This window comes from Hemibagrus wyckioides, linkage group LG09 (genome assembly GCF_019097595.1).
Source record: "Hemibagrus wyckioides isolate EC202008001 linkage group LG09, SWU_Hwy_1.0, whole genome shotgun sequence".
NCBI classification, from domain to species: domain Eukaryota; kingdom Metazoa; phylum Chordata; class Actinopteri; order Siluriformes; family Bagridae; genus Hemibagrus; species Hemibagrus wyckioides.
The window spans coordinates 15,477,145-15,487,845 of NC_080718.1; the positions used below are offsets into that span (position 1 = coordinate 15,477,145).

At 37.0% G+C, this 10,701-nt stretch overlaps 1 protein-coding gene across 3 annotated transcripts; it reads left to right on the top strand.

The window, feature by feature from the left end:
* Positions 1-503: 503 nt before the first annotated feature.
* On the top strand, positions 504-10,541 carry capn3a (calpain 3a, (p94)). 3 transcript variants are annotated; one of them, XM_058398980.1, is made up of 21 exons: positions 504-755; positions 1,406-1,475; positions 3,053-3,171; positions 3,273-3,406; positions 3,480-3,648; positions 4,070-4,153; positions 4,285-4,379; positions 4,459-4,536; positions 4,654-4,814; positions 5,426-5,595; positions 5,872-5,883; positions 6,108-6,316; positions 7,269-7,305; positions 7,631-7,744; positions 7,876-7,933; positions 8,013-8,077; positions 8,395-8,463; positions 8,570-8,648; positions 9,207-9,323; positions 9,443-9,501; positions 9,695-10,541. In XM_058398980.1, exons 1-21 carry the CDS (start codon positions 504-506, stop codon positions 9,719-9,721), a joined length of 2,178 nt encoding a protein of 725 aa, XP_058254963.1. In that variant the 3' UTR covers positions 9,722-10,541. The 3 variants fall into 3 exon arrangements, with proteins under 3 accessions (XP_058254963.1, XP_058254964.1, XP_058254965.1); XM_058398981.1 differs by having other exon boundaries at positions 7,631-7,708; XM_058398982.1 differs by having other exon boundaries at positions 4,294-4,379; positions 7,631-7,708.
* The last annotated feature ends 160 nt before the right edge of the window (positions 10,542-10,701 follow it).

Consider the following 10,701-nt stretch of genomic DNA (forward strand, 5'->3'; position numbering starts at 1 on the left):
ATCTGTTTAACACTTGGAAATGAGTTTCGTCTACCATGGTTATAGACATCCATGGGAGTCAGGCAGTGCTTCTATGCTCTAGTAATGCTGAGACTGCTCAAATCAGAGCTGCATTGAGAACAGGTTTAGAGAGCTTGAATGCTTCTGCTGAGGCAGGCCATCCCACTAGCTACTCTTTGCAGCTTCACTCACCTTTGTATCCCCCCAAAATAATGGCATGAGAGCACTGGAGCTCATTGTTCTCCAGCCAATGGGAATGGTCCAAAAGACTTTAGCTGTGTGTATGCATATGTGCATGCATGATACACATGTGGCATGAATGTCTTTTGCCTCAAACCCTGGCCTCCATTTCATGACCAGGTGAAGTGGGCGTCATTTATCAGGACAGCCAATCAGAGTTCAGTGTTTTGGATTTATGCCAGGTATTTTAGGCTTCTAAGGTCTAAATGTTGTTGGCCAAAGGCTGTTTCTACAACACCAAATAAACATTTTTGCGAGACAAGATGCCCTACACGCCAGCAGGCTTTTTTTGTGACCGGCTAATCCGGCAAAGAGAGAGAAAGGATGGAGAAGGATCTGTGAACAAACCTCTTCGATTCAGTGGCCAGGACTTTAAGACTCTAAAACAGGATTGTCTTCAGAAAAAGGTGCTATTTGAAGATGATACATTCCCAGCCTCTGTGGACTCTCTGGGTTACAAGGAACTGGGCCACAAGTCCAGCAAAGTCAAGAACATTGTCTGGAAAAGACCTAAGGTAGAACTGGGAAGGGGATGACAAGGGGACATGTGGACAGTGATTAGTACTCAAACTACAGAAGGTTTAATTTAATGATATATATGAATTAATTAATGTTACAAAATTGGAAGTATTTTAAATTCCTCTTACATAGTATCTGTAATGCATGTAATGAGATTCTTAGAGATTCTTAGGCTCCGATGAATAATACTTTAATCACAGTCTACCCATGTGGCAGAGATGGACAGAGCAAGTAGAATAATTAATCCTCTTTATAGGGAACACTTTTTAACATACTATGTAAAGCTTGTAGATGCCTGGTGCTGAATATATATCAGTTTATAGTCATGTAAATGGAAATGATGAAGTTGCATCCTTAGTTGTACCATTTTATCATTTTATTTTATCAAATGGTATGACTTATTTTGTAGCACACTTATTATAATTGATTGCCATTGAGGTATTTGTCATATATTTAGGAATACAAGAAAGAATACTTTGTATACTATATATTGGTTACTCCTGATAGTTAGTAGTTTAAAACACATAGGAATAAAAAAAAAGTTCAAGACTGTGCTGCTAACAATATACACCAATTCACTAATAAATATGATTATTGCTGTGCCATTTCTGGTTTAGTACTGATATTGCACTCAACTGCCTTTCAGGATATTTGTGATAATCCACAGTTCATTGTTGGAGGTGCAAGCAGAACAGACATCTGTCAGGGAGACTTGGGTAAGATTTGTTCAAAGTAAGTGCTTAATTACATTACAGAACATTCTGTAATGAGCCTGGTCGCCAGTGTCAAAGTTTTACATTCCTGACTGACCATACCTTAATTTAATAGGTGCTTTCTGAGGTGCAGTATGTTCATATGCTCACAGCCCAGCAGGGGCCCCTTGATATTGTGATTACTCTAGTGGAAGGGAATCCGGCTGGCAGCACTTCCCATTGTTGTGTACTCTATACAAGCTATAAAAAGAGACAAAGGTTGTGTATAGCGCAGATACATGGGGCTTTCCATTGGGCAACTCAAAAAAATGCTGAGGTCAGCACTGTGGACCACTGTTTTTTTTTTCATACATATTTAGTAGGAGGTGGCATGGTGGCTTAGTGGCTTAGTGGTTAGCACGTTTGCCTCACACCTCCAGCATGCAGGGTTTGAGTCTCCCTCCCACTCACTGTGTGTGTTCTCCCCGTGCTTGGTGGGTTTGCTCTGGGTTCCTCCCACAGTCCAAAGACATTCTACTAGGCCGATTGGAGTCTCTAAATTGCCTGTAGTGTGTGTGCCCTGTGATGGGTTGGCAGTCCGTCCAGGGTGTATCCTGCCTTGATGCCCGATGACGCCTGAGAAAGGCACAGGCTTCCTGTGATCGAGGATAGATGTGATAAGTGGTACAAACAATGAAATGAAATATTTTATGGATTTTCAAACCGTGAAAACAATAAATGGAAATATCCAAAGTGTTTAATCATTAATCATTATTTCTAGGTCGCTATTTAAATGAAGGTGCATTTATCATATTATATATTGCATACTAAAAAGCGGAGAAGATTCTGCTTTTCATTTGTGTTGATAATATATTTTTAATTAAAGCTGTTGTATTAAATTAGAAACAAATGCAAAATAGAAACATGTTCACTAGAAGTCACAGACTCTTGTAACCCACTAAATATAGTTTAGAATATTTGCTTAATAATGTATTGATCATTAATTATAATAGTGCAATTTGGTGAAATATCTGAATAAAGTTAAAAGTGTAATTATGTATTAAAACAGATACCTCCAGGATTTACTGCTTAATGTCCAAGTTTATTATTATTTTATAATTTATATTTATTATTATTTGTCTTAAAGTATATTATATAGTAACTATGGTTAACTACATTGACTAGTAATGATAATACTAGTACATAAACTGTTAGTGAGAAATGTAAGTGAGTTTATTGGAAATCTTGGTATATGGCAGATTAGAATGTAGTTTTGCATCAGAGTTATTACATTTTCTCAAGCTGATCTTAGTATGACTGTGGCAAATATCGATCTCCTTTGCATTAACGCTTTCTAAGCATACAGGATCTCTAATTGCTGGTTTGATTCCTGGTTAGATTTCTATGTTGCACTGGGTAATAACTGATTATCTGAATGGTGGGTGTGTGTGTGTGTGTGTTTGTGCATGGTCAATTCCTGCTTCACACCCATTATTCCACAGATCAGGATAAACACCAGGACCTTGACCATGATCAAGTGGTTAGTATGGACAAATGAATTAATAAAATACTATGTTTAACATTATCTCTGGTCTCTATAGGAGACTGCTGGCTGCTTGCTGCCATTGCTTGTCTTACTCTGAATGATAAGCTCCTGTATCGGGTTGTTCCTCAAGAGCAGAGTTTTTCTGACAATTATGCAGGAATCTTTCATTTCCAGGTGAGTGCTAGTCAATAAATTCATCTAAAATCATGTCTTTATTCATTTTTTTGCTATTAGAAGCAAAAGTCTAACATCTTTCTCTCTGTTTATTAATGCAGTTCTGGCGTTATGGTGACTGGGTGGATGTTGTTGTTGATGATAGAATCCCTACCATCAATAACCAGCTAGTGTTCACCAAGTCTGCTGAGAGGAATGAGTTCTGGAGCGTTCTTCTTGAGAAAGCATATGCCAAGTAAGACTCTCACTTTCTTTCATCATGTTGTTCTTTATGTACTCTCAAATCTCAAATGCTTATCCTTACTCAGACTGCACGGTTCCTACGAGGCTCTGAAAGGTGGAAACACTGCCGAGGGGATGGAAGACTTCACTGGAGGAGTAACTGAGTTCTATGAAATGAAGGAGGCACCTAAAGAACTTTACAAGATCATGAAGAAGGCCTTGGCTCGAGGATCCCTCATGGGTTGCTCTATCGATGTAGGTTATACAGATTTAGAAATCTATTTTTTAACACTTTTAAATGTTTAGTGGCAGTGGACAAAAGTTATCATCCAAATATGAAGGAATTTCTACTATCTTTCTAGTATATAGGTTTGCTAACAAACTGAGAATAAAACAGTAATATTGATTTTAAAAAACTACTGACCCACAACTGTAATTACTATGTATTATTAATATTAATATTAATATTAATATTAATATTAATATTAATATTAATATTAATATTAATATTAATATTAATATTAATATTATTAAAATGTTGATATTAGAGTATATACTCATATTACTAGACTAAGGGGTAAAATCCTGCTATAGAAGATTTTTGTAAGAGGTTCTGAGAAAACCTGTAATCTCCAACCTGATAATAGCAATGAATATTGTTGTTGTTTTATCCCAGGCTTTGGTCCCAGCCCGCCTGGAGACACGCACTGTGACTGGGCTAGTAAAAGGTCATGCCTACTCTGTAACTGCTGTGGATGAGGTAAAGGGAGTGTAGAAATTATAAAATTACATTTCAACTAAACAACTTGAAGTTTAGAGCCTTCTAGGTTTATTGTAGGAATTTGAGCACCAGTGTGATTGAGGCTGTTTGTGTTAACACTGTGATTCTAGTGTAAACAGAGCATACAAAAAGAATCTAAAGTGCGCCTGGTGCGTCTCCGTAATCCATGGGGCCAAGTGGAGTGGAACGGACCTTGGAGTGATAAGTAAGTTCTCACAAGCAATCACTGTCAATAGTGCCCTAGCAGTGTTACTAACTATATAATCCCTTTTGGCTGTATGTAGCTCAAAGGAGTGGGAAACCATCTCTAAGGAAGAGAAAGAAAAACTGCATCAACAGAATGCTGAAGATGGAGAGTTCTGGTGAGTAAATCTAAAGAGAGCTGTTTGAATTCTCAACAGTATAAGCAGTTCAAAGCATAGATACTCATCTGCCAAAGGACAGTGACATTTCAGAAGAGTTTTATTAATATTATATAGGATGTCCTTCAATGATTTCATGAAGAACTACACCAAGATAGAAATCTGTAACCTGACCCCTGATGCACTGGACGATGATAAGCTCCACAAGTGGACGGTGTCTGTGAATGAGGGCCGCTGGGTAAAAGGCTGCTCTGCTGGAGGCTGCAAAAATTATATGGGTAAGCCATGATCTAAATCTTAGTTTTACTTTGTTTAGGTAATGATTTATACATAAGGTTGAATTCAGATGTTTGTGTCCCCCATGGTTATTTATTTGAAAATGAAAGAATTGCAAAAACTTTACATGAAATATGAGTGTAGTCAACAACAGCATGCTATGGGATATGGAAAAATGAATAGAAAAATAGTTTGAAAGAAGTTTTGCTGTGATTTTCTGGCAGCATTTGAAAGAGTTTCCTAAGTATGGTTAAAGATTGACAACAGTTAGATAACAGCTATCTTAGACATTTCAGATATTGAATCCAGACACTTACAGGATAAGATAAGAGGATACAATAGCATACAAGACATTATGGAACATCTAGTTTACATTTAGAAAGGAAAACAAATTTTTAAATAAAATGTAAATCGTTTTGTTCCCTTTTGTTTGATAATGAAATATTCTCTATTGAATGGAATAACTCTAAATGGCTTGTTGATATACATGTACATTAAAATTCTTTGTCTCCCACATTTTATATTGTCGTAAGGGTGTACAAACATTTAAACAATACACATGAACAATATTGTGCATACTGTATATATTACCTATATATACCACTTTGTGTAGACACCTTCTGGACAAACCCACAGTACCGCCTTCGCCTCCAAGAAGAGGATGATGACCAGGACAACAGTGAGGTGGCCTGCTCCTTTGTGGTGGCTCTCATGCAGAAAAACAGAAGAAAAGAACGCAAACTTGGTGCCAACTTATTCACTATTGGATTTTCCATTTACGAGGTAATTGGCTTAGGATCATGGCAGTAAATAGCATCTATTTCATCTTTTCTTTACTGTAGTGCTTAAACAAAACAAAAACAAACAAACAAACAAACAAACAAACAAACAAACAAACAAACAAACAAACAAACAAACAAACAATTAATTAATTAATTAATTAATTAATTAATTAATTAATTAATTAATTAATTAATTAATTGGTATATTTTAAATGCAGTAACATTAAAAGAATAATATTTAAATTGTTCAATTGTCATCTTGTGTTTTTCCCCATAGGTGCCAAAAGAGGTATGTAAAAATATTGGACAGAAGTGCTTGGACCCCTGAGTGCTCTCTCTCCAGTAGAGGCTGAGTAGTGTACATTGTGTACCTTGAGTGCATGCTCTTCTTCCCTTACCAGTTTTACCTGAAACACAAACTCTTTTCATGAAATTGTGTCTCTTTGCTAAGCACATTACACTGTTCTGACTGATTTTGCAGTATTTTTTTGTATTGCTTTGTCTGTCTGTCAGATGCATGGTAACAAGCAGCACATGCAGAAGGAATTCTTTCAGCTGAACACATCCAAAGCTCGCTGCAAAGCCTACATTAACCTGAGGGAGGTGACGCAACGCTTCAGACTGAGCCCTGGGGAGTATGTCATTGTGCCTTCCACCTATGAGCCCCACCAGGAAGGCGAGTTTCTCCTCCGTGTCTTCTCTGAAAAGAAGAACGTCTCTGAGTGAGTGGGATAGATGTCTGTGTGAGTTTTGAGCTGTACAGCACAACCAGAATCTTTACACTTAAGCCCAAATGATCATTATTTTTTTATAGCTGTGCTACAAAGGCATTTATAAATCACCCGTTACAGTATATAACATGCTAACATAGTGCACAAACAGGAAAATTTCATTAAATATAGTCAGTTAATGTTAGGAAAACTTCTCAACGTGTGTTTTTGAATTAGCTGGAGTTCATGCCTTCTAGGGCCATCAAAGAGAAGCCTCATTTTATGAGTCTTTGCTTACGTCAGCAGGTTGAAATATTTTACTGAGACAGGGCCAGGGTGCTTATTCTCAAGTCTTTTGAAGTCACTTGTGCATCTTCAAACACAGAGTGCTGTATTATTAACTACACTGTGTTGCATATTGATAGATTTACTAAACTACTCTACATAAGCTAAACTCTTGATATATGCAGTGTATATGGCCTAAAATCATTGGCAGAGTGAGAGAAGAATAGACCTGTTATTTAACAATTTCTAAATAAAGGTCTAAATAAAGATATGTAATGAGCATTACCTGAACATTACATGGAGCTCTTGATCTGTTTCTGTATGATTGTATGCATTGTGCTCCTGCTACATGATTGACTAATAAATAACTGCACAGATGAGCAGGTGAACAACTGTTCCTAATAAAGTTATAGATGAATTTATGCCACAATAACACTTTAGCAGAGTAACAGCAAATACAAGTGCTCAAGTCATTACAAAGACACAATATAGCACCCCAATTAAATTATCTTTATCTTCTTTGGATACTTAGTGATGTGGAAGGTCTGAACAGAGAAAAAAATGGATGAATGTTAATGTAGGGAAAATATTGGTGATAGGTCCAGTTGCGCTTATTAATTTAGGTACATTTTTAAAAAAAATTATTATTAGTGACCACTATTTGTTGATTTCCACTTAGGGAAATAGAGAACAGGATTGCAGCTGACCATCCAGTGGTGAGTATTGCACATAAAATCTGTTTACACCTAAAATCTGCTGTAAGGCTGAATGAAGGATTTGGAGATATGTTATTTCTTTTCAGCATTGTCTTGGTCCTTATACATTATACCAAAGATTATTAGTCAGCTTAGCTTTTATAAGCTTTATTTGCATTAGGAGTGTTATCAGGTTACTTCATGTATTCACTAGTGAAATGTTTGTCTTAAAGCATCCTTAGTAAATTATCCTTGAGAATAATTCTTTGCATGTTATGAATTTTCAAAATGTCTGGTCTGTGATGATACTTTTATATTTGCGACATAACTCTGAATGCTTACTCAGCCGGCCCCAGCCTCAGCGGGGGAAGAGACTGAAGAGGACCAACAGTTACGCACCATTTTTCAGCAGATAGCTGGGGATGTGAGTACTAGGAAGACAAAAAGCTCTGGGTGGGCAGTGAGTATGCTGCTAAGGTGGGAACCAACCAGTCTATCTCACTGTCCACTTAATGTCTGCAATAAGTTTATGAATAGAATAATTGAATAAAATATTACACATTAATCAGTGAGTTCTCTCTAATCATACAGGAAACGGAGATCTCAGCTAACAATCTGAGAAATGTCCTGAACAGGGTGTTGGCTGAGTGTGCGTATATATTTCTATTATCAGTTGTGGTTACATGCATTCATCTATAAAACCAGTTTCACTTTCTTTATCTTTACAGACAGGGACATGGATAAAGAGGGCTTCAGTCTAGAGAGCTGCCGTAGCATGATTGCCTTTATGGATGTATCCTTTAAAAGAAGAACACACATGTTGTGTATGCTCAAGAGTTCAGCTTTTGGTGATTGAACCACAAAATGTTTACATTAAGTATTTCACTGTAATATTTTGTAATATATACATATATAATTGACTATAATTCTCTGATTGATTCTTTCAATAGGGTTTCTATCCTTGAGGGACAAACCAAAGAACAGTTTAAGTGCTAGACTAAAACGTATCTATCGTGACCCTCTTTGTGAGTCGCTTATAATTTACTGCATTTGTAGGACAGCGATGAACAAGATGTAGCTCTGTATATCGACCTTGACTATGATGTTTAGATGGATGGAACAGGACGACTTAATCTACAGGAATTTAAGCAACTGTGGAATAAGATCAAAAAGTGGCAGGTTTGGGCTCTTCTGTTTTGTTATGCTTTGAAACATTGCTCATCCTGTACCTTGACTGACAGACTTTTGACAGACCTGTAGACACTGACAGCCTTTTATTCTGCAGGAAATATTTAAGCACTATGAAGCTGAGCAGGCTGGCTTCATCAGCAGCTATGAGATGAGGAATGCCATCAATGATGCTGGTAAGAGTCATACAATTATTTCAGATATTAACACTGGTATACTATCTGTTTTAATTTCACTCTGTGGTGGATTGTAATCTCAGTGCTGCAAGGTTTTCAGAAAATATTGTTGAAGGTCAAGCCCCTTGAAAGAATAATGTATAGGGGACTTCATTCGAGTATGAATACACATTTAATGGTTTTATTTCAGCAATTAGCAATGCGAGTATGTACAGATAAACGTTTCTTAATTAAGCAATATCACACAAGAGTTAGAGGTTATTCTCAATTCAGGCATAGGTAATCACAGCCTTGTCTATATTCAGTAAAACAACACTCTCGATCACGTGAAATTGCTTTTATGCAACAGTGAAACGTTCCAGTGAGGTAGACACTAAATATAAGTGCCCTTGGAACGCTGCATGTCCAATCAAATTAATGGATCAGAACTATGTATTGTATAAGATTGCTTAAATGTACTAGACAAACGCATTCTTTTTTGTTTGAAGTTGTTTTGAAACTTGAATTCATTCTAACTGACTTTTCACTGTGCAGTCATGTGTGTTATGTGTCATTCAGGGTTCCATCTTAACAACCCACTGTACAACGTCATCACAATGCGTTACGCCAATGAGAACATGAACATCGACTTCAATAGCTTTGTTAGCTGTCTTGTGCGTTTGGAGGGGATGTTCAGTAAGTAACTTATCCATTTGAATCTGATTAAACTTCATTACATTGAAATTGACAATATTTCCTCTAATCACATAATATACTTTACCTTACATAATAAAGCTAACTTTGCCTCTTTATAGGAGCTTTCCAGGCTTTTGATCAGGATGGAGACGGCTCTATCAGGCTGTCTGTACTGGAGGTATACTACACACATGGCAGTTTAAAAGGGAGATTCTTGACTGATGTTCCTTAGGTTGAGGACATACAGCTCAACAGACATACAGATTTTCCACAGCTTTAATATTCATAGGGATCCTGTCCAATTTTCCACAGTTGTGTGATTGGACTAATCGGTTGTTCACATTTGACTCTGAACTGTTGCTTTCTTACAGTGGCTCCAGCTGACTCTATATGCCTAAACACACTCAGGATCCAAGTGAACACAAGAACAGGACCAGAACCACCAGCCTTTACCTCAAACTCAGTGTGCAAATCCTATTCCTTTGTCTTTTTAGCCAGAGTTGTTTACAATCTTCACCTAAATGAGTCATTACTAAACTTTATCACCATTCCACATTCTGGAGAGTTTCACAGAGTCCAGAGAACAGGTAATATGGCAGTCACGTAGTCATAGGCTAGATGTCAACATCTCTTCAACAGGTTGAAAGCAGGTTTTAGACTAGCTTGGAGGTATTGCAGTACTGATGTCTCTTGATTGACGAGTCCTGAGGCTCATTTTCCATGTACTCAGTGGCACCATTCAACTCTAGAACTCTGTTTTAAGCTATTAACTCCTTTACATTATTTACATTACGTTACTGCAGCTACCTTTTTCTGTTGTTCATACTCCTTCCATTTTGTTCTCCTTTTGGCCTCTTCTTATCTCTTTCTCACCCATTTACCCACACCGGAAACCTCTTGCTTCCTGTCACAAAAGAGTACCTCAGATTTTTCTTTAAATACCTCTGCTCTGTTTTGTTTCTTTTATCAGCTGGAAACAACAATGAAATCCATAAACTTGAATTAATGATCAGTTTTCACACACACACACACACACTTCGTAATAGCCACCTTTCAGGCTAGTGCACATTTGTTGTTGGAAGATTCCTCCGTACATGTTTCCATGCGCCTGTTACTAAGTTGTTTGGTGGAAAAACATTAATAGCTAGAGGAAATACCTAACAGAACCCACCAACATGCAGAACTGAAATGTGTTCAGGGTTTGTTTCCGCTGCATATATGAAGATTAAACTTGGCCTTCTTTTGGTGATGAATATATTTAAGGTTTGGTCAGAAGAGTATATTTAAAGAGTTCTTAACCTCTTTAATCAAATAAATGACTGCAGTTCTTGGCTCAATGGTTTTTCTTCCTTTCTCAAATGTTGGATTAAAAGTATTA